Below are 27,004 nucleotides of genomic sequence, written 5' to 3'. Positions count from 1 at the left end.
GTTTAGTGCACCCGTGGCCACCTTCATAAGGTTACCTTTCATTCCCACACATCCACCAGTTCCACCATGATACATCACTGAAGAAATTATTAGTAAAGGCTGTTTTCTCGGGCCATGATAGAGGAGGAGATTTGATTTACATCCAAATTGAAATTTGGCATAAGCCTGCCTCTAGCGGTAGTGGGTGGGGCTCCTGCAGGGGGGAAGATTCAGCGAAGCAGCATTTGCCCGCCCGCCACAATGGGTATCTATGGGCCAATAATACCTATCACTCGTATAATGACTGAAGTGAAACAGTTTTTGCTACTGTTTGATTGAAAATGTAAATGCAGGAAATCCTTGTATCCAGGGTGAAAAACTAACCTCTCAAAACGTGGGTGTAGCTAAGCTACTCAGTAGCACGTCAAAAGACCGGCTAAGCGGATCAGAATGTCAGATAATGTGCTTGCGACTGAAAATCCATTACAGTTCTGAGTCCTGTGATTGTCTCTTTCTTATAGATCGGAGCAGGTCTGAGATTGACTTGAATGGATCCTATTCAGAAGGAAACGAGGATGGTGTCAGCATAAGGAGCGTATCAATGCCCGGCGGCTTGGACAAGAACCTGGTAAGTTACAAGTGCCTGCTCTCCAGGCTGTAATCCATATTGTAACAGCATCTAAAAGCTTCACACATTTTGCAAAGAAATGGTATTCTCCGTTTCTGATACGGGTCAGGCAATCCTTTCCACATGGTAAAATGAATTCTCTTTAATGAAATCGTACACAGGAAAGATTAGTCTCCACATGATTTCTATGTCTCTCTTCCTTCTCACAAAAATCCCCCATTGGCTCTGTTCATGTCTTTCTGACTTTTCTGCCCATCTCAGTTTATACAGGACCTCATGTCGACTCGCCTCCTAGCCACCCTCTCCACCCCCCTCCATTCACAAAATTATTCCTGTCTCAGAAACAATTTTCACACAGCACACTTTCTACATTTTTATTTTGAGGTCTGGCAATGGCCAAGACCTTTCGGTTGTACTAAAAATATATGTGTAATACACTTCTCGTGGCTTTCAATCTTCATCCATGGGTCTGTCATTAACATTTTTCTTACACCTACTACAGCGTATAGCATGTGGCAATGGGTAAGCCCACTTTAGCTCTTGGCTAATTCCCTTCATTATGAGTGATGATACACAAAGTAGTTCCCGTAAGTGCCAAAGACTATTATGGCAATATGTGCTTTTTGAAACGTAAAAATATTTTTGCTTTAAGCCATTTCTTTTTAATGATGAGGGCTCGGCTACTTCCCCAACAATAAAACTTGGCATAAACAATCACAAAACAAAACAAGCACTGACAAACCCAAAAAGATGACAGACATAGCAAGGCCTACTGGCTCGGCCAATGTTTATTGATAGAGTTGTCTTCAGCGACACATGTTTCAGTGAATTGACAGAATAACTGATAGAGTAACAGATCTGTTGTGTTTTGTGCTGTGCAGACCTGCACATATAACTAACCACTTGACATAGTCACTAACAGTAGCTGTGTAGGTGTTTGGAGCTTGCAGTTCTGTTCATAGGCATAAGCTGGGCTTGTGACCAGTAGAGGCATATGCAGTAGTGGTTGATTGGCAGAAATTCATCAGAATGGTAGGTGGGGAGGTCTGCCTGCGACAGATGGACATGGAACCTGACAATGTGCAGCCAGTTAATGTAGAGTAATGAAAAGGAGATTCACTCTTCAGGAGAAACAGAAGGAAAGCCAATGAGATGTGCTTATTATCAGCCTTTCAGATATGCCTGGCTTACAAACATAACTTACACGCCCTGTCCTGTCACCATATGGCTTGATCACTAATATTACAGGTGTTTTTTTTAAATTGGCTGAATTTTACATGTTTTATTTGCATGAAGGTAGAACACCTTTTTTATGATTGTGCAAAGGTTCTTCTTGCTGAGTTGGGTCTTGTGGCTCATTGGGCTAATGCATTCCCTCCATAGATCTGTAAATGATCTCATGGTCACAGTTCGAATTCTGGTGGGTCCAGTCAGTCGTTCACCCTATTAGATGAGATGAATGAGAACCATTGAGTATGATAATAATACAGACCTGTTATTGCAGCATGAAGATGTCCAAAGGTGAACATGCTCTGTATAAACACAGATTATGTTTTGCTAAACTGGACCATCAATCCATTGTTATCCTCTTCTAACCTTTAAAACAATGCTTTGATCATTTAAAGTGGAGTAAGGTGTTATGATCAACAAATAATAATAGGAGTATAGTCCTGTTCAATTACTTTAGTACTTGGGTTGCTGGTAATACATTTGGCGACATTTATAAGTAATTTCTAAGTGGAAGCAACAAAGAGGAGAAATTCAACTGACATCACCCATGTATATTGCCACTATAAACTGGTACTTCGGACCCTTACTGGCTGCAGCTTATGCACTAGTTCTAAATCATAAAGTTACCAAGTTAGCGTATGTGCTTTATATAGTGCAATGGGAGTGAAAAAGTGCCCTGTCCCCATTCTGCACGTGTAACAGATGCTGAAAGGGTTTTTGATATACATTAGATATCTGCCAGTGTATAAAACATCTTGGAAGTAAATTTTATGTGTGAATTATACAACTGAATTTTGTGTCATAAATGTGAGCCATAAATACTTAATTGTGAGAAATTGATGAATGCTATAATCTAGTTCTTGCATAGAGCAGGTGTTCTATCGATAGCCTCACCCCATCTGTTTGTACACCCCCCGCGTTTCCACGCATGCGCATTATTCTGCGCAGGCAGAACCTGTATGTATCAACACACCTCTGACGTAGGGGGTGTACAAAATGACGGGGTGAGAATTTAGTTACGACACCGGTGCAAGACACAGGTTACAGCTACATTAGATCTGTGATTTGTTAACTAAGGGCCCTCAGTAGGCTGTTAGCTAACCACATGCTTTGACCTGGAGTGATTGTTCAAGCAATGGGGTCAACATTGTTGAACTCTCTAAGTGCCAACCCAGTGCTCTTTACTATTGGCGGAAAAAATAGCTTAGTGCTGAATGGTGATTTTATGATGTCCTGTTAAGGTGTATCTTGCAACATAAAACATACATTCTGTATAATTCTGACAGGAGACATGACATTCTGACTTAAATTCTGAATTCATGGCTTACAAAGTACAACACAAACTAGGTCCTGCTTATTAACAATGGGTATTTACACTTTAAGATCAAGACCAGCCTGTTTTCTTTTTCCTGGACTTTGCTATTCTCAGGTTAGTCGGGTAATTTCAAGTGCAGCAGAAAAGCCTGGAATGCTCTACCACTGGCAGAGCTGACCGCAGAGGGTCAATTCTCCCCTTGACCGTCTTCACTCCACTGCCGGCTTAAGCGCAGTGACAGATAACAGTATATGAGCCCGACCACTCTGGTCACCACGATTGATACCAAAACACTACCTACATAGACACGCCACAATTCACCACCCCTTCTACTAAGCTCAACCTAAGGCATAGTGTGCAACCCATCCACTAGTGCGCTATCGTGACTAGTCAGTGATATGTAGCGCTATATAAATACAATTAATACCTCTCTCATAGGCTGTATAAGACACCCTTAATCATCGTGTGTCCTCCAAAAGGAGGTTTGTGTAATTTTCAAATATAATATGATACAGGGAAACAAATGAAGAAAAATGGAGGTCTGAGTAGTGCATGACTTATGCATAGCAAATATCATTTATATGCCCTGCACAGGGATCATATGTATATTCACGTTATTAATACAATGAAGGTTTCTTGAAATAATCTCTAAACGGCAAAACAGTGGAAGATAATAGAGCATATTTTCTCTATGTTCGCTATTTTTTACGAAAATAATAGATATGCTAGGGGGAATTACTCGTAAAACTGTTTTAACACCGGTAAGCACTAAGAGGCCAGATTCACAGAGCTATTTGTGTAAGTCAGACTTACATCACAAAAGCCTTGACTCACAAGTGTCTTATTCACAAAAAGTGAACCTTACACACGTAAATCCATAAACTCCTCTGTAATATTACTCCAATAAGGTTTACTATCAAGCATGAGTAAATATCTCTCCAGGGGCTTGGAGTGGGTGGGTGTTCGCAGTTTCTGACTCATTCCATCTCTGGAAATGGATGGGTAATTGCTCGTGATAAGGGCAGCAAGAAATCCCTTTTTAGCGTGGGAGAGGGAATGGAACACCCACTCAATTGGTGGGAGTTTTGGCAGAGGAGTTTCTGCATCAGTTGGAGAAAGAAAAATGAAAGTGGAAATTATTTCATATGAAAGCATTTCCCCATCAGCAAATGTATACTATGCAAATTTACACACGCGGAAAGCTAATCGCATAGACATATTTAGAAATACTCTAAACCATTCCTGTCGCAGGTTTTCATGAATGCTGTTGGGCAAGTTTGTGGATTCCTGAAAGATGTAAATTGGTGCCCATGCAAGTTCATACACATTGAGATGTATGACTTTCTTTGAGGATTAACCCCTACATCTGTAAAACTGTCTAATGCAAGGCACAGCCCTGTGCTCTTAAATGCATATGGAAATCCCCCTAAACAGTTGAAAGGTATGCTGGGGTATCCTTTTAGGTCCGTTACTTGTTTTGGTTTGAAGTGTATAATTCCTGGTTAACATATTGTTTTCTATATGTAATCTAAGGGCTTTGGGTCAGGCTATTTCAGCCATTGGCTTCTTTAGCTTACAACCTGCAATTTATCAGTTTGAGACGTTATCAGTCACATCTTGGATCAGTCCACAGAAGTATTTGAGCTCCACCTTCTTCTTACTGGCCCTTTGGATGTGATCTTCCAATTCCATTGGAATTTAGCAGGGGTATTTTGCATCTGAAAAGTACACTCTCTCAACAGGTATTTCATTATTTTTCTCACCTAGGCATTGTATACACAAAGTACATTTTTATTGATTTGATTTGCACTGCAGCACGCATTTTTCATTGCCTTTGTCAGAGCTCATGTGCCAGCATTATCCCTGTTGGCTTTGCCAATGCTTGTTATTAGAGTTGCCTTTTTGCAGAAGGATACAACTGGTCTACTGCTGTTCAGCTCTCATCCACTAATTCAAAAGACTTCATTCAGTTTATAGAAAAAACAATCAAAGTTTACCAAATAGCACATATAAAATTTACACTGTTAAAAAGCAATCTTTGTGCTAGGCGCGTTAAGAAATAACATCATAATATCTTGCAGTGAATACTCACTGAATTAATTTAAAACATATACACAATTACTTTCAGTGAAACAGCCACAGATAAAATGCAAATTGCAAATAAAAGGACAATTATATGAGAAAGAACGTCAAAGTTCTTCGGCCTTAATATATCATTGGAGAGCCTTCCAACAATGTAAAGTGCATCGTGCATTGGAAAGACTAACATATGATAGTGAGAGAAAAAAGACTTCAGTACAAATCAATTCTCATATAAGTTTTTCCGGTAAAAACAGCTGCAAGCTAAAAGTAAACCATCAGGCATACACAGACTCTTGCGTTCAAGTACTTGTGGGACATGATCTGAGAAAGTTTTACCATACATTTAGTAGAAACCAGGCTGTATTATGTCAGCATGTTCTTCTTTAGCCTTCCTCTGCACGGCTTCATCAAACATTACTCAATTAAACTAGATTTATCAAGTTTATTTACAAACTGAGACATATAAAGGCAACACGACTGTATTGAAACACTTTGTTGACTGCCTGCCAAGACCAGAGTCCTGCCTCTTCAATTCTCAAATTCCTCAAGAAGCTAAATACATGGCTGTCCGAAGACTTCCTCTAGCGTAGCCAAGCCACAATTGACCCTTCCTCAGGACAAGGATACCCTCCTGGGTGATACAGCACTCTACAAATACACATAACATAACAGAATCAAATTCATGTCCCACTATGTCACTCTCCAAAACCTCAATGTTAAGAACCCCTACCACATTAAACAAAACATAACGTGTATGTCTAAAGCAAATGTTTACCCATGTATTGAATCTCCTGGCACTGAAATAACAGATATTTCTTGTTACCAACTCAATGGTGCTCATTTTATCAATCTCAGAAGGATAAAAGGCTGAGTGGACTCACTGGGATTAAAACATGTGACCATGAGCTCAAACACAGATCCCTGGGGTGGATGCATTAGTGAGCAGAGGTACCCACTGCATAATTCAGCAGCTGGTCATTGGACTCTAAGTAAGCTTAGTCCACACTACAAAAGGGTGAGACAAGGATACTTTTAAAGGAGTTGTCTGTAACACCTGTGAGAGGTCTTTGTACCGAGGCGGCTGTTGGAGCTTAACCACAGCATGCATATCTCAGTCCGTGAAGGTTTTATTGCGCCACTCTTCCAGGGATCGGAGGTAATTTCTTGTCACTGAATGTTCATCTCTCTCGGGCTTTGGCAGGGAGATCTGGGTACCACATTGCAGGGGTTAAACTGAAGGCCTTCCACAATAATGAGGAAAAGAAAACTTCTTACTGTGCTTCAAAATGCTGAAAACCCCTTATCCCTTTTATAAAATACCCTCATCCTTTCTTACCCTTCCTGTACCCCTCTCTTCATCTCTCCATCTCTCCATCTTTTCTTTCCGCTCCCTCTGTGGCTAACACTCAGCAGCTGCCTTCCAAGGACATGAGCATATTTAGGATCTTTAAAAAATAAATGTATGAAAAAGCATGTTATGCAGAACTAATCCCTGTGCGAGCTTTGCTTCAAGTTTCACACATCAGAAGATATGCCCTCAAGTATTAGCCAATCAATCCTGCATTTCAAGATAAGTCAATTGATCTCCATAAATTACCATTAACCCCCACCTTGTATATCAATTAGACAAAAATCATATAATGTATATAACTACATCAGTTGATTCTGCAAAATAATTATACACATTCAGGATACATTAGTTGTAAAAAAATTATTCATTTTAAAACCTAGTGATTAAAATCATTAAACAAGATTGTTAGCACCATGGTGTAAAGATGGCTAGCAAAATGCATGAAATACAAACAGCATTGAGTCTATCACAGCTCGGGGTCACCACTTCTTTGTAGAGTCTAAATATCCCTTTCATAAATGCACTTCTTCAATACCCTCGCACTACACTCCTCCCTTTAGACCTCTCTTCGTTCAGATAAAACACCTCAGGTATTGCATTGTGATTGCATTTATATAGCGCTTACTACCACTGAAGAGGCGTTGAAGCATTCTGCACCGGGCAGCACACTGCTCCAGAACCTGCAGTTTTGTGGTAAATCCAGTGGTTATTGGTCATTGGGATAAGTCTTGTGCTGTCAAGAAATCAATTCCATGCATTTACTCCAACTTCTTTGAGAATGATTACATTAATAGGTGCTAGGAGTGATCATTAATGGGGGTATTTGAGTTCAGGCAAATGGTTGGTGGAATTAATAGATGAGATAGAGGAGATAAGGGGGCATATTTACAAGGGGATATCGCCACCAGAACGTCACTTTTAGTGACATTCTGGTGGTGATATCCCCTGCTCCTTATTTACAAAGTTGCATTAAAAGTTACTTACCATGGCTTAACGTTGCCTTACAAATAAGGCCCCTTTTCACGCATCACTTAGAGTGAAATGCACGCAATGTGTGTTGCAGTAGGTGTTCTGCCGCAACACCCATGGTGATGCTGCCACATATCTACAAGTCTGGGGGCGCGCCAAAAACTAAGACCAGGGAATACCTGGTATTAGACTGGCGATATGAGGAAAAAATTGTGAATTACTCCTTGAATTTTCATCTTTCCATGTGTGCCGTGTTATGCAGCACACATGGAAAGAACAAATCGCCTTTCAAGATTGTTTATGTAAAGAAAAGCGTCCCTTCCTGCACACAAACAGTGCAGGTACCCTTGCAACATGGCACAAGGATGTCTGTGCTGGCGCAAGGCAGCTTTATTAGCGCCAGCGCTAGAGGAAACTCAGGAATGCCATGCATTTTTGTAAATATGGTGCATCTCTGTGTTTTAAAAATATCGGAGCGTGGAGTTACCACTTTTGGAGTAACACCGCCCTCCGACATTATGTTGTGAATGCCCCCCTAAGTCTTCTTAGGTTGCAAGTATGACTTTCAAAGTTGGAGGATCTTTTTTTGAAAACTTTGAATGAAATGAGGGCAATTTGCAGAAATACAATAGTAAAGATTAAGGCAAACATGCATGTAAAATTTAGAACACCCCAGCTATATAATCTGGCATTCCTAGGAACCAGTTGTGTGAGAACAGGCATGCAGGTTTCATTGCAGTTTCATTGTGTGTGAGGAGGGGTCCAATGATCATTTTGATAAACCTGACATATGCGAGAATGGTTCTTTCATTTTATTTAACCATGCAGTTCTTCCAGTGCTCGGATAAAAGTATTGTGGAATAAACCCCTTTTAGTGGAAAAACCTGTCACTTCATGGAAATAGTACAACGTACTTCAACCGTTGCCATGTCATTGTTTTCTGAAAACACAATTGAAGTTTCACCGCTGACACCCCTGACACACACAGTTGAAAAAGTAAATTCAGATTGCAGGACCATAATGAACACTAATAACAGGGTTCCTTCACAAGCTTTTTTAAGCTGCTATTTCACATTCCCCGCTCATCCCTGTTGTTATCTCAGTGCTTACTTCAGGATATGGCCCATATCACCCAACAAGAATCCAGTTGCAAAAGCATACATACCTAAATAAAGAGACCTTCTCTGCAGAGGCCCCTGTCGTGCCTTTGTCCCCATTCAGAGGAGACTTGGCGCAGGAGGACAGACTGGACATTCCTATTGAACCTGGACAAACCCTGAAATACATAAGGTTGGTCCCTGTCTGGCATTGTGGGTGAAAATATATGGACTGGAATGCCATGCCAAAAGATTGCCAATCGATTAAACATTCTACAGCACACACAGAAAGAGCAAAGCGCCATGAATGATTGTTTATGTGCAGTAATTGTCATTATTTAATGAGTGTTTATGTGCAGGAAGGGATACCTTCATTCACAAAAACAACCATTAAATAACGATGATTTTCTACTTCTATGTGTGCTGCATTCTGCAGCACACACAGAAGTAAGAAATCGCCATTATTGATTGTTTATGCGCAGGAAGGGGCACCTTCCTGCATCTAAACAATCATGCCCTGACACGCAGGCACCCTTGAACTATGGTGCAACGGTGCCTGCACTGATGCTAGGCAGCAAATTTTAGCACCGGATGTAGTAAAAAAAACAGGGATGCACTGTATTGATGTAAATTTGGCGCATTCCTGCGCTTTGGAAATGTCGGAGCACTGCGCTGCCAAATTTGGCGTAGCTCCATGCTCCGACATTTCCTTGTACATATGCCCCCTTGTCTGGTTAATACTAAGGTACAAATCTAAAACCAGAAGCATCTTTACAAACCCTACAACTTGATGCCAATCTCATTAACACTGTGCCCCGGCCAGACAGTATTCAATGGTCTTTAGGGCTGCTACTGTACCCAGGCCACACTGACAGCTATCTAGAATTCCTCCCATAGTAGCATTTTTGCTGGCCCATTGAACAGAGATACAGAAACATAGATTCCCAAACAAACAAGGGATTTTGACTAAGGTATCAAAAACCAAAGAGACTGCGATGGATGACTGCTTTTAAAAGTGTGGCTACTTGGACTCAGTTTTCAGACTAACACTACAAACTGCTCTGCCTTCCCTGAACAATGAGCGGCCTGCTAATCCATTCTTCTTGCTCACAATTGTCACCCTGCAAATATAAAAAGCAATGAAAAGTAGCAACAGAAATCCCTTGTTGCTGTTGCATCAACCCAGTCAGATTACAATGGCAGGACCTAAGGGGAAAAAAACTGAAAGTGGCAAGTCACCAAACTCCAACTTGGCCCCTATGCAGCTCCCAATGACCGCAACTGGTACCTTCATAGGTTGTACCTTATGAGGTGCAGGAACATAGGAGTGTTGATTAGAGCACAGGGCCTAGAATACTCCAAAGTTCCTACTAACAAGGTGTGAGAGCTCAAACAGCTGTTTTTATGTTTAATGGTGTGCCCAACATGAGTGAGGTGGGCCTGTAATCATTCTTGTAAAATCGCCTCAGCTGTAATATCAAGAGTGATGTGAAAGACTCTCAGGTCACTGACTGAAATGTTGACATTTCTGGCATTTTCAGTGGGGTGGGGGCGTGGGAGCTCAGATCAGGATGGGTTGCCATGATCCATCCATGGCTAATGGGCTAGTTACGTAGTGTCTTCCTGTAGTGTGGAGCCGGTTTTAATATTTTGACTGTGCTGATTTCGATTTCCAATCCATCCCTCTCAGAGTTAGAGCAACTCTGACACTGGATCAGAATTATTTATTTTATGTGAAAATAGGCAATCAGGCATCAGAAACTGGGTTGCATCTACCTTAGATTTGGGAGCAAGTACTGTAAACCAGCTGGTGTAATAACAGCTCATAAGGGAACATCATCACAGTAACGCCTGGGCCTACAAAGTGTAAAAATGGGGAGACATTATTTACAACACACGCGTTACAACGTGTGCCAATACAACACAATTTTTTACAATGCAAAATCCATTACAACGCATGCCATTACAACACAAAGTAACGCCCCGGCGGAGTTAGAATAGTAATTTGCATTGTAATGGATTATGAATTCTAATGGCTTACGTTGTAATAACATGCGTTGTAATGGATTATGTTTCGGAAAAAATACGTTGTAATGGCACGTGTTGTTAATGTGTGTTGTGCATAACGTGTTCTAGTCATTAAGATGTAGACATACCTGTGGAGATCAGCTGTAATTTAGAAAGATAATCATTACTCTGCTTGCATGTTTAGTTACCCAGTACCTGATCTATGCTTCCCAAAAAATGTGCCCTCTAATTCAGGGACACAGCTGCAGGATCATCAAGTGTCTAGAGCCAAGTGCAGCAACTGGGTTTGGTTTTTCTCACCAATGTAATTCAGACCCATATTTCTCATAGTGTTGCGTCGCCCTTATGCCATGCAAGTGGGTGGACGGGCTACGTAACACTAAGGCCAGATTTATCAAGCCACAGAAGGCCACCTTGCGTGGCCCTGCATGGCTAGATAAATCACAAGTAACACAAGGCAGCACAAATCGCTGCCTTGCGTTAATCTGTGCCAGGGAGTCGTTCCATGGGTGGTGTGTGGGAGTTCCCACGCATCCACCTATGGATTTTGGTGCATTCCAGATTTACGATTTGTGGTGGACCTGGGAATGCATCAAAATGCTACACCTCCCCAGGGGAGGCATAAAAAGGAGAAATATATGTATTTGTCTTTGTTTTTCCTCTTTCTATCCCCCACATGCATCATTGTAGGAATTTGCGATTCCTAAATTGCGAAAATTAAGGTAACGCAATTTAGGAATCGCAAATTCCTATGCATTAAAAATTCACAAAAGTTTTTGCGATTTCTTAGTTTTCCTTATTTGCGATTCCTTAATTGCGAATCGCAGATAAGGAATCGCTTTTCATTGATTCCTATGAGCCTAGAGGCCCATAGGAATCAATGGGAAGGCATTCTCATTTTGCGAATCCGCAATTAAGGAATCGCAAAATGAGAATCCAATTTCAAGGGTGCAGGGGGGGGCCAAAGAACCCCCCCTGCACCCCTGGAACGTCAAGTAAGTACATTTTACTCAAACACATGTCCCAAGGGCATGTGTGTGTGTAAAATGTAAGTTTCAAAAGTGCATTTTTTTGCATTTTTGAAACTTTTCGCAAATTACCATGAAGGTTTACTTCATGGCAATTTTCCCCTTCCTAATTGCGAATTCGCAAATTAAATAAAATCATGCATAGCATTTAAGAAATCGGTAAATTTGCGATTTCTTAAATGCTATTGCAATTTGAGAAAACGCAAAAAATTGCGATTTCTTAATTTGCGAAAAATGAAAAAAAAATGATGCATCCCAAAAAAGGTTTTTGCATTCGCAAACGGCCGATTTTTGCGATTCGCGCCGTTTGCGAATGCAAAAACGCTTGATGCATGTGGGCATATGTGTGCTGAAAGAGGAAAATGTCTCTCAGGATTGTTTTTGTGCAGGAAGGGGTCCCTTCCTGCACAAAAACAATCCTGCTTACAACACAGGCACCCTTACACCATGGTGAAAGGATGTCTGTGTTAGCGCTAGGCAGCCAAAAGTGCACCGGCGCAAGGAAAGGACAGGGATGTGCCGTATGATGCTAAATAGGAGGCATTTCTGTCTTTTCCCTTTGACGCACTGCAACAAGGTGGCTTGCTGCATTGGGCTACCTTAAAGTATCATAAATATGCCGCTCAATATCTTTTTCAGTTTTCTGCTTCTGAAGCTCATAGAGCGTTTCTCAGGCCACTTTTTGGGACCTTCTGATCTGCGCTTGCAGGGTCAGGTAGTGGCCACACAGTTGATTAACAGTCTCTCTCTGAGCTTGTGAAGCTTGAGCTGCATAAAGATCGGCAATTTCTAAGGTTATCATATTGTAAGCGAATATGTGAAACTAACAATATACACACAGTGATATACTTAACTTATTTTGCACCGTGACAGCTAACACCTATTGTAACCTCTTCCCCAGCCACGGAGCACGTAAATGATTATGCCACACATGGGGCTTAATTTTACACGTCTTTATTTCTCAGCATGTAACTGTTAACTGAATATTCTACATCATGAATTCTACGAACCACACCCATGCACTTAACGTCACTGTTCTACGGAGTCCATCAGGAACCAAAAGGGTCCCATAATCGCTAACTCACAAGACACTACACCTATGTGAGTTTGTAAAAAAAATCTGAAAGGCTTATTTTGTCCAATTTTTAGGTCACATACACGCATAGCTTATGTGCAAGTCATTTTTCTCTTTTTTTTTACTTTTTGCTTCTTGTCACTGAAAATGAAGGGGTTGCATGTTTGTGTGGGCCATTTCTGTGAAAACCTCTTGTTGCTCAGTTTGCAACAGTTAGGTCTATTTTTGTCCTTTTTTACTTTAATTGATTCTTTTCGACCCTCGCTAATAAATTTGGTTGTCACCTTACAGTTTTCATTCTTTAAACTGAATAAATATGATTTGTTGGGCCTCTCATTGTCTAAGCTTTGACCTTGGCCTACACTACTAAAGGGTGACACGATAATTTAATGAATTTTAGGTGAGATCCCCAGGCATAGTGGCTACAAACGTTTATCCATAGCAAATAAATCTTGGGCGACTATTCCTTCAGTCTGTCAGAAAGGTTCATTACCCCTCCCACTCGAGAATCTGTGGTTATCGCACAACTCCCTCGCCCTGTTCCCAAACCTCAAACACTTTGATCAGGGGACACTTAGTCAGGGCTTTAAGTGTGGATGAAAAAACTGGGCCGGGGTCTCTTAAAGGGCCGTGGCCACTGTAATTAAGGGTGTGGCTTAAAAACACGTAAGCTAAAAATCTGTGCTAGCATAGTGTGCTGCCCGACTTGTATTTTGCTGTTTCTGTCATTGCATCCAGATATACGATACAACAAGAAACATCATATCTACAAGTCAGGACTATTGGCTTTGTCAATGATTATTAGTTGCGTAAAATAAATAAGCAGCAACTATGGCTTGTATAAAATATTGAAAAAGCTTCGATTTAAGGCCCTGGTGACACCACAAGGATGTTGCTGCTCCTGAGTTTCAAAAAGAGAAAGGAACTCTAGAGAGAAAATGACGCTCTGTAAAGGATTTTCCTTCCCCTACAACGCTCACCTGGCATGACGTCATGCCGTAACTTCTCCACTAGTGAGAAATGAGCATTGTGAGCGCGCACACAACGATGTGCCTGCTCTCACTGCAGTCCGGAAAAAACAGACCTCCTTTGTCAGGGAACAAAACAGAGCCCGATAGAGACCCATTTCGAGGCCCCTTTAAAAAACCTGGTGGTGCTCAGCACCTGTGAGACCCGGCCCACTTAAAGCCCTGCCCTCAGTGCCAAAGAACAGGGGCTATTCTGGAGGTTCCCACAGAAATAAGACAATCCAAACCACTTCCTACAGTTTTGCAATAGGCTAAAAAGCCGCAACTAATTTCTAAATTAGGCTGTTTGGCACCCGTCTTTAAAGGTAGCCAGACGCCTTTCTCCCTGCCTCTCCTCGCCCACCTTTTCAGGCCATACTGTCTCGATCTCCCCTGTTGGCTGGCGCTGTTAAACTGTCATCCAGCCACACGAGCATGGTTAAAATGCTCAATAATTGAATTAGAAGACACGTGTGAAAATGCGTGATGCACAACACTGAACACTGTAAAATTCAGCTTCACACTTCACGCTTGTCAAAAAATGTGCCATTAAGTAATAGCTCGTAAATACTGCATTTCATCCTGTCACTTCATCAGCATAAATTACCGTTAATGCCTGCTCACCTTTCCATCGCTTAAAAATCATCATGTGTTTGGAACTGTGTCAAACGATATCGCTCTGTCATTATTTATGCCCGCTCGACATACATCATCAGTGCCAAAATGCATACAAGAGAAATAATAAAAGAAATACATTAATGCGAGATTCTTCACACCATAATCAATGTATGTACACAAAGCGGGAAAATATGCAAGGCTGCCATGCGAATTGGTGACGTCAGTTGCTTTTACATAAACGCCGCATATAATCTAGAATAACTCAGGGGCACTTCACTTTCACGGTCTATTACATACAGATGGTAACTCCAATTCCACAGTGCCCTCGCGCGTCACACGTTCCTTTTATTGATTTTTCTTTCAGTTGAACACACCTCCCTAAAACACTGCGAAGTTCCTCTTAACAAGGCACGCGGGATCACGCAGCTTTGTTTTATCTCTAACAGTGTGCTTAACGTGAATGAGGTGGGAACCTGTAATCATTCTGGTAAAATTGCCTCAGCTGTGCTACCGTAAGTGATGTGAAAGACTCCCGGGTCACTGACCGAAATATCACCTCAGGCAGCGGAGAATCGTCCGTTTGTTTTTGTTTAACGGTGCAATTTATACGAGGCCCACATGAAAGTCCAGTGGAATAAACCATTCCGTGATTGAGTTACAGTGTCACCTTGACAGCGGAGAATTCCGGGTGCAGCAGTATCCAGGGGAAGATTTACAAGCCCCTTGTGACACATTTACACCGCCATTGCGTCACTTCTGTGACGCAGCGGTGGCGTAAACTATGCGCCATGTTGCGCCGTATTTACAACGTGACGCATCTAGGGAGATGCGTCACGTTGTAAAGCCCTGCACCACATGAAGCCTGCGTCAGGTTTCATGTGGGCGTTCCGGCGCAGGTACGCCTCGTAAAAGTGACGCCGTGAAATCTACTAGATTTCACAAAGTCACTTTTACGCCATGCTGCGTCAAAACCCTGCGCCTGCTTGAAGCATGTGTAAGGAGTGACGCTGCATGTTAGGCATAGGGCGCCCTCAAGGCTTGCTGGAGCCGCGTTGCGCTTGCGACTTGACTCCAGCAATGCGCCGCGTTTACGCCGGGGGATGCGACACGCATCTGCCCATCCGTAAGCCACGGGGCGCTGCATTGTAAATGCGGCGCATCAGTGGTGGCGCACGGGTGGTTTTGCGTGTCGCAGCTGTTCTGGCGCATCCCTGCTGATTTGCAGAGATGCGTCAGAACTCGTAAATCTGCCCCCTAGGATTTAGCCTGGTCCTTCATGTTTCACTAGGAGTGTGCGAAGTTGTAAAGTTTACTCCCCGTTTATTGTAAAGATATTCACGCGGGTTTTCTCTTAAAAAAAATCAAAGGGCAGATGTACAAGAACTGACGCATCTCTGCATATTAGCAAAGATGCGTCAGTTCAATCGCGTCGCGCAAAACCCCCCTTGTGCCACGTGGATGCGTCGCATTTACAATGCGGCGCACCATGGCGCAAGGATTGACAGGTGCGTCACGCATCTGTTGGCGTAAAGGTAAAGCATTGCTGGAGTTGTGTCACAAGTGCGACGCAACTCCAGCAAGGCTCGGGAATGCCTATTCCTATTATGCTGCGTCACTCCTTACGCCTGCTTCACGCAGGCATAAGATTTTGATGCAGTGGCGTCGTAGAAGTGACGCCTTGAAATCTTGTAAGATTTCACTGCATCACTTTTACGAGGCTTTCTTGTGTCGGAACGCCCACCCGGAATACAATATACCTGACGCAGGTATAATGTGATGCAGGGCATTACAACGTGACGCATCTCCCTAGCTACGTCACATTGTAAATGTGGCGCATTGTTTACGCATTGTTTACGAAACCGCTGCGTCACAAAAGTGATGCAACGGCGTCCTAAAAGTGTAGCATGGGGCTTGTAAATCTTCCCCACAAAATTTTAGACCGCTTTTAACTTGGTGGGTAAAAAGATAACGTCAACATCCATCCAGTATCAATGTCGGGCGAAACGACGCAGAACGAACAGGCCAAAGTAAGAGCAAAAGGCCGCTTTATTAGGACAGATATGCAGGTTATGAACGTATTCACATTGTAATAAGTGCTCATAGACCCCAACCTCAATAATAGTTTATAACTGACCCCCCACTCTTAATCCTCCCGTCCAACACGAGCAATCCCCCAACTTTCAGCCAAACATTCCTCACCATCCACTTTCCTTTCATTTACTGACCTTTTGGGGCCCATCGGGAGACGGGCAGGGGAAAGTCCGACCGGAGACAATATTAAGGTGTGATAAAGGCCGCTTTATTGGGAAACAGGTGCATCCTGAAAATATACCACATCCTTGGCCTTTGCCGTACAAAACTAGGCCTAACTAAATATGCACATACCTGACCAAACCCCCACCCCCACCCCTAAACAGTTCCCCTGCCAACAACATAAACATAATTACCAAATACCCAAAAGGCCTGCCTCAACTGTTTAAACACCTGCCATATGTACACTCCCTCCCCCTCTGTCCAGGGCAAATCATTCCTCCTATCCTATCCCCCCCCTTTAACTAGGAAAAAGCGCCACACCCTTAACAACTTTCCTGCACCTGCTCCCAGCGACAACATAATTCCCACCACCTAAACCAGAGGAAACACCTGCTCCCAACAAAACCCCTGGGCAAAAACAACTCCTCCACCCCCCCCACCCCCCAGAACCACGCCCCTTTCCTTACCAACTCCACAGCCAGCCTTAAAGGGTGGGAGGGTGGGAGGGCGGGACAACAACTCTCCCCTGCTACTCGGCTGCTGGGTCACTGTCCAACAAAAAGGTGCACAGTGACCCAAGATGGCCGTAATTATAGTCCCCCAGCCCAAAAGTAGCCCAAGACAGCCCAAATCCCCCTAAACCGCCCAACCAGCCCAAAACCACTTCCTGTCCCCCTGTCTAATCCTTCCCCCACCCATCCTCCCGGGGCCCCAAAATCCCCGGGGGGGGAGACCCTCCCTCCGGTCGGCCACCCCCGCAAAGCCCCATTTATGTGACCCAATCATCACTCCCCTGTATTACCTCTGAAAACACTGCCATGCACACCTCCCCCCCCAACCCTTCGGGCCTGGCGTGAGTTCCTCCATTTCTGCCTCCAGGAAAAGCCCTACCTTTTTTGCCCCTCCCCGCAAAACATTTTTTTAAAACTGTCGGCTGTCGCCCCAATAGCCTGTACTGCTGCTTTTTTTCATGAAAGACTGTCGCTCCCACAACCTATTCTCCGCCAGCGTTAATGGTAAACGTTCCCTTAATTCCAGCAAGTACGACTCTATCCCCATGAAAGACAAATGCATACACTGCATCCTGCCGATAACACGTGAAATCCTCCTTATTAATATCCCTGTGTTCCAACCAACCTATTCACTTTGCCTTACAGTCACGCTGCATCTCTGTTTACTTTCCACCTTGCTTTTTTCACTGCTGCGTATTTAACAGCCCCCTTCCGAACGCTCAGCGGTACCAGCACCGTCCAAAACACACACGTGCACAACCACATTCTGCCAATCAGTTCAAGATCCTTTTTGATTTCTTTCAAAAGACCCAAACCCAACAATAGCACGAGGTCATTTTCAATAAAGTGTAAGAGCAGAACATCCGGGCACATTTGCACTGTCACCAAAATTGATAAACACAGCAGCATTTGTCCCCACCTCTTTCCACCCCTGCCTCACCATTCAATCTTTAATTCATCAGATCGAAAGACAACATCTTTTCCAGAAAGATGCTTCTCTGCTTGTTTTGCAACCCATTTAATGAAAGAATGACCCACAATCCATAGTGTAAGCATCCCATGGAGGGCCCAGCCACACAACCTAGAATGAACAAAAAAGCATGACCCCTAATATCTGCGATGCTAGTAGACTTGACCCATCTGCATGGCCCCCCTTATCTGGATGGAGCCCCTCCGGTGCCCTGCACTGATGCCAAGCTCCCACTGGGCACAGCAAACCACCAAATCTGCTTCAACATAACCCTGGACACTTTACCTGTCTGATCAGTTTTTTAACTTTTCAGGTGTAAGCTCGATTTATTATCTGACCATTCTATGTCCTCTACCTTTGAGCCACCTTCTTTACCCCTATCAAGCAACTCTGAAACTTGGAATGCACCAAAACATAATCATACCAAGCATAACCTGAACAACAACCTTTCAAAATCTGAAAAACAAACCTCAGCAAGACCTTTAAGTAACAACACTAGCCTCATCATCGTCACTGGTTCTCGCCATACACCTTCTCTTATTTTCTTTAGCCCAGCCTTTCAAAAATCTGTTTCCCATCTCATCTGCTGTGTATCCGTAACCCCCAAAAAAATTACCATAGACGCATGTGCCAGCCAGTTTTCTTGCTATTCTTTTGTCTGAAATGCCTCTGTCAATGTTGTTCATGATTAAATGAATTATGTCATCCCGCCCGGTCTCTAAACTGACCTCATCCTGCCCTTCCACCTGCACCACTGCTCTGAAATTTCTCCCACACCTGCCTGTGAGAAGCTCTAGTGCTGACTGCAATAGAATTCTCTGCCAATTGGCTAAATCTTCATTCTCCTAGGTCCCAAATTTCCAGCAGTACCTTTGTCTTCTGTAGGTCTGCTCCAGATGCCACATCACAGAATCTCTGCCACTGTGAACGAGGCAATCCATCTGCAGTGCTATTGTCCACACCTGGAACCTGTTTGGCTCTAAATATGATGTTATATATAAAACACCCTAGTACAAACCTCTGCATCAGTCTCAGCATTTGTCTGTCATTCACTTTCTGACCATTCACAAAATCTACTACAGTTCTGTTGTTCACATGAAAAGTCACTGTTTTGTTGGCTAACTCCTTGCCTCAAACAGCAATTGCCACCAGTAACTGGAAAAATTGAAATAAGGCAATGTTTCTATCCTCTGCCATCCAATTGGAGGGCCATTTTTCTGCACACTGTCTGCCTTCCCAGAGCAGATCTGAACCTGGAGCATCTGAAAGTTTGGACCATCCAGACAAAATAATCATCCAAATTCCATATTGTCACTCTGAGAGACCTATGACCCTGCTCGCAGGCAGGTCGCTCCCACGCTGATGCACGGGTCTGCCTGCATTGTTTTTGCCTAATTTTGTATTTTTCCCCTGTGTCTAACTTGCTTTCTTGCCCAGACTTGTTTTTATTCCCCTGTGCCTGTACTTGCTTTCTTGGCCAGACTTGTTTTTATTCCCCTGTGCCTGTACTTGCTTTCTTGCCCAGACTTGTTTTTATTCCCCTGTGCCTAATTTGCTTTCTTACCCAGACTTGTTTTTATTCCTCTGTGCCTATACTTGTTTTCTTGCCTAAACTTGTTTTTCCTTCCTCTGCCCAGTTCTCCTGCGGTCCCCGCCCGTTTTTCCTGCAGCGGCGTCCCTGCGGCCTCGCCCACCTGCAATCCCATTCGCCGCCCAGCTCCCAGCTGCTCCTCCCTCCCACATCCCCTCCGCTATGCTCAGAGGGCGCGCCGCTGGCGCACCTAAGGAAAGCCCGTCTGTGCCCGTCCGTGCCTGGACCGCGCCCAGCGCCAGGACCCCTGAACACCACGAACGCCATGACGCCCGACACCGCTACGGTGCCAGAACCGTCCACGCACTCAACACCGGACGATCACACACTTGCCTCCTGGCCGCGCCGAAGCGCACCCACAGAGCTTTCACCTGCGGGAACTGCAGCTTCACAAGCATCCCCTCCACCATGCTGCCGACCAGGAAAGAACCCAACCACCTCAGATGCATCCTTCTCAACACCCGCTCTGCCCGAAAACATGCAGTTGAACTCTGGGACCTACTCGACTCAACCTCCCCAGACGTCGCCTTCCTGACGGAGACCTGGCTGAACCCCACCTCGGCACCCGACATAGCCATAGCCGTCTCGGAAGGCTACAAGATCACCCGCAAGGATCGCACCAACAGAGCGGAAGGAGGAATCGCCATTGTCCACAGGAACACTCTCAGAGTCTCGACCAACACCGACGACACCCTCAGCACCGCTGAACACCTGCACTTCCAGATCCACACCGACCCAAACACCACCCTCGGAGGAGCCCTCATCTACAGACCACGCAGACCCCGACCACAGTTCAGCGGCTCCATCACCGACTTCGTCAGCACACACACCCTCGCCTCCATGGAGTACATCCTCCCCGGGGACCGAAACTTCCACCTCGAGAGCAATGACGACACCAACTCTACCACCCTGATCGACAACCTAGCCAACCTCGGACTCAGACAACTCGTCACAACACCCACCCACTCTGCCGGTCACACGCTTGACCCCATCTTCTCCGCAAGCCCAGACGTCTCCTTCAACCATACCACCGAACTCCACTGGACCGACCACCGCTGCATCCACTTCACCTTCAAGAAACCCACCACGCACCACCGCGTCCAACAGATGCCTCACTGCTGCAGGAGCAAAGTCACCGAAGACCAGCTAACCACCACCCTCGCCCAAAGCCCACCCACCGACCATACCGACCCCGACACCGCCGCCCGCAACCTCAGACAGTGGATAAACGACTGCACCAATATCCTCGCCCCGATCATGAAATCCTCCAACAATCATACCAACAAGAAAGCCAGCTGGTTCACTGAAGACCTCCGGGCCTCCAAGAAACCTGCCGAAAGCTGGAGAAGATCTTGCTCCGTGAATGAACACCGTACAGCCACGCCGCCCTCAAGAATGCCACCCGCAGACACCATCACCTCATCAGATCCACGAAAAGGGCTACTTTCAAAGACCGCCTAGACAACAACGCGCACAATAGCAAAGAGCTCTTCAACAATGTGATAGAACTCTCCATCCCCAGCTCCAACACCAACGACGTCCCACCCTCGCAAGACCTGTGTGACTCGCTGGCCACCTTCTTCCACCGCAAGATCACAGACATCCACGGCAGTTTCAACGCCACGACTGCCCCGACAACCACTGAGACCTCCGCCCACACGACCACCATCCGCACCAACCGCCTGCTCTACTGGACCAACATCAACGACGATGACACCATCAAGATCATGAACACCATCCACTCCGGATCTCAGTCAGATCCATGCCCACACCACATCTTCAAAAAGCCAGCACATCCATCGCACCCCATCTCCGGAAAGTCATCAACACCTCCTTTGAGACAGCAACCTTCCCGGAGAGCTGGAAGCACGCCGAGATCAACGCCTTACTCAAGAAACCCAAGGAGGGCCCCAAGGACCTCAAGATCTTCCGGCCCATCTCCCTGCTCCCGTCCCCGGCAAAGGTCATCAAGAAGACCGTCAACAAACAACTGACCCGCTACCTCGAGGAGAACAACATCCTGGACCCTTCCCAGTCCGGGTTCCGCAGCAACCACAGCACCGAGACTGCCCTCATCGCCGCCACCGATGACATCAAGCCCCAGCTGGACAACGGAGAACCGGCGGCCCTCATCCTCCTGGACCTGTCAGCCGCCTTCAACACGGTCTGTCAGCACATTATACGAACACGCCTCCACATCGCTGAGATCCAAGAGAAGGCCCTGGACTGGACCACCTCCTTCCTCTCCGGCAGAACACAGAGCGTCCGCCTTCCCCCCTTCCGCTCCGAAGCCACCGAGATCATCTGCGGCGTACCCCAGGGCTCATCCCTCAGCCCAACCCTGTTTAACATCTACATGGCTTCGCTCGCCCATGTCGCTCGTCGGCACGACCTCAACATCCTCTCCTACGCCGATGACACCCAGCTGATACTCTCCCTCACCAAGGATACGACACCGCCAAAACCAACCTTCCTGAAGGAATGAAGGCCGTTGCTGAATGGATGAGGAACAGCTAACTGAAGCTGAACTCGGACAAGAAGGAGGTCCTCATCCTCGGATCCAACCCTTCGGCCTGGGACGACTCCTAGTGGCCGACCGCACTGGGAACCGCTCCACACCCACTGACCACACACGCAACCTAGGGGTCTGTGGTGTTCATCATGTAGAAAGAAGAACAGGAGACTCCAAATGTAGATAGGTGGGTTTTATTAACCTCATCCACCAACGAGTAACAAGCAACTGACTTCCAGAGAAGCCTACATTATCAGAGAGAACTCCATGGAGGATTCCATAAATTAAAGGTACAGATAATATTTACAAGGTAAAATGGCATATCATCACACATCTTCCTTCCCAACAAAACAAATAAAGAGAAAAAAACAAAAAAGATAACAAAAAACAAAACTAAACATAATCTTTTAAATAGGAAGGAGGTCTACGTTCTCTCTGACCTCTTCTTGAAGAAAATAACAAACCAGGAGCTCTAGAGGCATTGTTATGGGAATTGTACGAACCACCAACAGCACAGGGTACATCTCCACCCACATCAACAACAGGCAACCTCGAATTTACCAAAACCACATGACTGTTGTTCCAAATCCTTCCATCTTCTGTCTTGATAGCATTTTTGAAAACTTTCACCACAGAACGTACCTCAGAGTGCTTAGACCACGGCCTACACCCAACAGGCGCTCTGATGCGTACAAGATCACCATTTTTGAAAAAACACACACTTCCTTTTATCAAAATATTCTTTTCTAGCAATTTGTTTATCCAACTCCTTACATCTCCATTCCCCAATACTGTTATCCACCAAACCTTTATTCTACTTCATCCAACCTGGACACCACAAAGTATTAGGAACTCTGCCCTTGAACAACTCAAAAGGAGACCTTCCCGTAGTGGAATGTGGAGCCATACGATAACTACTAATTCTATCCTTAGGAGACTCTTTCCAGTCTAAACCCGAGGACCTTGCCAATTGGATAGCCTCTTTAAGAGTCTTGTGGACCCTCTCGACAGCTCCATTAGACTCAGGGTGATACAAAGAGCATTTCTTATGAACCACACCACACTTCTTTAAATAATCTTCAAACATTCTTGAGCAAAACTGAGGCCCATTACCTGAAAGCAAATTATTAGGAAAGCTTTCTTTTGAAAAAACTACATCCAAAAACTTAATAACCGCATCCGAGGTTATATCTCTTACAGCACTAACTTCACTCCATCTTGAATATAAGTCTATCAAAACAATCAAATAGGGAGTATCAGAAACACCAGACAAAGGACCAACAATGTCTATTGCAACCTCATCCCAAGGATGATTTGGTAAAGTTCTTTTAATCATAGGCATCTGCTTAGTCTTTAAAATCTTATCACTCGCACAACATTCAGGACAGTCTCTCACCATTCTCTCTATTTCCAGATCCATACCAGGCCACCAAAACTGTAAACAAAGAATTTCCTTCGTTTTGACAATGCCTAAATGACCACAATGAGCATGTGACAATAACTTTTTCCTAATACCTATTGGTGGTATCAACCACGGGTTAAAAGTCCATCATTTGTAACAGAAAGTTCTTCTGAGACTAACAACCAAGGCTTATCTAAACGAACACTCTTTTTTAAGGAAGAAATGACCCTAGAAATGTCCTCATCTTTCACCAACTCACTGCTCCATTCACACCCATCAACCGCTCCTTCCGAAATTTCACACACACTGATATTTTCATCTGTTTCACACAAATCTTCCTCAACAAAATTCTCAACATCAACAAGCCTTGATAAACAATCCGCTGACTTATTTGCCACACCAGGTATGTAATCCACCTCAAAATCAAACTCCTGTAAAGAAATAATCCATTTTCTTATTCTAGAAGAAATGGCATCTAACTCTTTTTTTGAAAAAACTTCTTTTAATGGCTTGTGGTCTGACAAAACATAAACCTTCGAATCCCCAAATTAAATTTCTAAATTTCCTCAAAGCCCAAAAAATAGCAAGGGACTCCTTCTCTATCACAGAGTAATTCATTTCTGCACCCCTGAGACACCTCGAAGCACAACAAATCAACAAATCCTGTCCATCTTTTCTTTGCAACAAAACAGCACCAAGGCCTTTGTCACTTGCATCAGTGAACATGAACGTCGGAAGACCAGGAACAAATGCATGCAGAGAGGGAGCTCTGCTCAATTCAACTTTTATACTTTCAAACTCCTTTCAACACTCATCAGACCAATCAAAAATAACATTCTTTGCCGTCAATCTCCTCAAACTATGCGTCTTCTCCGCAAAATTAGTGACAAATTTTCCATAGACCTCAACCATCCCTAGAAAAGAGAGTAACTCATCCTTATTTACAGGTTCCTTTACTTTCCAAATTGTATCTACCAGTTCTTTTTTTGGAAAAACACCTTCACCAGTAATCCTATGTCCAAGAAAATTTACTTCTTGCACACCAAATTTGCATTTGCCTTTTTTCAGAGACATACCAGCTTCATCCAAACGTCTAAGCACCAGACACACACGTTCATTATGTTCTCGCAGATTGTTACCAAAAATTAACAAATCATCTTGATAACACTTCACTCCAGACAAACCCTTTAAGATCTTAGACATGATTCGGTCATCCTCGACTCCGCCCTTTCCATGACCTGCTTCGACACCTTGCGCATGCTCAGTAGGATCTACAAGTGGATCCCCACTGAAACGAGAAGAACAGTCACCCAGGCCCTTGTCAGCAGCAGGTTGGACTATGGAAACGCCCTCTAAGCAGGAGCCTCGGCCAAACTCCTGAGACTGCTCCAACGCATCCAGAACGCCTCTGCACGGCTGATCCTCGACATCCCTCGCCGCAGCCACATCACACCCCACCTGAGAGACCTGCACTGGCTCCCTGTCAACAAGAGGATAACCTTCAAGCTCTTCACCCACGCACACAAGGCACTCCACAACACCGGACCAACGTACCTGAACAGACGTCTCAGCTTCTACACCCCCACCCGCCAGCTCCGGTCCGCCGACCTCGCCCTCGCTACAGTTCCCCACTTCCGATGAGCGACCTCAGGCGGCAGATCGTTCTCCCACCTCGTCGCCAAGACCTGGAACACCCTTCCCATCCACCTACGGCAGACCCAAGACCTGCTGACCTTCAGAAAACTCCTCAAGACCTGGCTTTTCGAGCAGTAGCAGCATTCCCCACGCCAGTGCCTTGAGACCCTCACGGGTGAGTTGTGCGCTTTACAAATGATATGATCGATTGATTGATTGATTGTTAAAGCCTTTCAGAAGCATTAGCCAAACTTCCAAGTCGCATGGGCCGAATGCTGAAATTCTTATCCAGTGGTGTGGTATTTTACCCCTGCCATAGCAAAGCCAAGTCAACAACAAAAAGCTCTACCTGCTCTTTCCACCTGGTATGCTAAATTAAGGTGACCTAGCAACTGCTGAACCTGTCTAAGCTGGAGCTTAGTTGCTACAATAGCTTCTTCCAACAACACCACCTCCTTGATCATCTGTTGTGCAAACCTGGCTTCCATGTTCCCTGTATCCAGTTCTATACTCAAGCATGAACTCGGACCTTCAGTCTTCTCTCATGCTAATGGAATACCTAGCTCTTCTGCCATGTGTTGCAGCACTCTCTTGCATTCACTTGTACCACCTTCTCTAACAAACAAGAAGTCACACAGATAATGCTTGACTAACTTGTGACCTGACCTGAATGTAAAACACCACTGTAAAAAAAGTGCTAAATGTCTCAAAAAGCTTGCATGAAATTGCACAGCCCTTGGGTAACACTTTATAAACATACAATGTATTCTCAAACTGTATACCCAGCGCAGAAAATCAATGGGATGAACTGAAAGTAATCTAAATGCTGATGTGATGTCCATTTTGCTAACTCAGAACCTAGTCCCGCTCCTCTCACTAGAGCTATAGCCACATCTACTGAAGAAAACTGAACACGTGTAATCTCTCTAGCAATGCAGTCATTGACAGACAAACCTTCAGGCCAGGAAAGATGGTGACTCACCCGAAATCCACAATCGGTTTTCTTGGACACTCCACCCAAAGGGGTCACCATCAAATCTGAAAAAAGGCCAAAATTTAAATGGGCCTGCCATTCTCTCTTCAGCTATCTCTTTAAGCAATTTCTCTCTCACCACTTGTGACTGATCCCTGGCCGATTTCAAATTGTCAGTGAATCTCTTCTGCCTAGGGCCTTGATAGCCTAAACCTTCACAAAGCCCCCATTCCAATCCAAAGTATCCTCTCTGTTGGGATAAAAAGCAAGCCAGAAATTTGAATTGTTAACTTTAACTGGAGTAAAAGGCCGTGGTTCCAAGCTGCAATTGATCCCCTTTACGTCTCACTTGTACATTGACACCAAAGCTTGCCTGTCCTCCAAAACACTACAAAACCGCTTGTGTACCCCCACATCTAGCACATTCATGTTTATATTTGCAGGCTTTTCTTGGGCAATATACCTTGTTGAAGCTCCATCATACACCCAGATTTGGTCCCTGACCGTGACCCCATGCAGCTACCCCTCCAAGGTGGGCCATCCCAGAAAGCGTGGGTATGGTACCACTAAACCACTAACTGTATGTAATGTTGGCGTCTGCCGATGTAGATGCATCCACTGTAACAATAGCTCATTGTCCACTTCACCCCATGGCTTGTCAGGTTTCAGCACCATCCATGCTCAAAACTCTTCATCATAGTGCAGCTACGCAAACCCACCAAAACCCATGCCTGCCTTCCTAATGGCGT

The 27,004-nt window shown here is 44.6% G+C and overlaps 1 protein-coding gene across 3 annotated transcripts in view; it reads left to right on the top strand.

Moving 5' to 3' along the window:
- SYTL5 (synaptotagmin like 5) overlaps window positions 1-27,004 on the top strand; it is a 1,215,112-nt gene that overhangs the window by 1,018,974 nt on the left and 169,134 nt on the right. For all 3 annotated transcript variants that reach the window (XM_086934158.1, XM_086934159.1, XM_086934156.1), the window contains one exon: window positions 501-607. In XM_086934158.1, coding sequence (XP_086790284.1) covers window positions 501-607 — 107 coding nt within the window. The remainder of the gene's footprint in view (window positions 1-500; window positions 608-27,004) is intronic.

Source organism: Lissotriton vulgaris, chromosome 8 (assembly GCF_964263255.1).
Source record: "Lissotriton vulgaris chromosome 8, aLisVul1.2, whole genome shotgun sequence".
NCBI classification, from domain to species: domain Eukaryota; kingdom Metazoa; phylum Chordata; class Amphibia; order Caudata; family Salamandridae; genus Lissotriton; species Lissotriton vulgaris.
The sequence above is the reverse complement of the archived record's forward strand: the minus strand, read 5'-3'. Positions and strand labels throughout refer to the sequence as shown.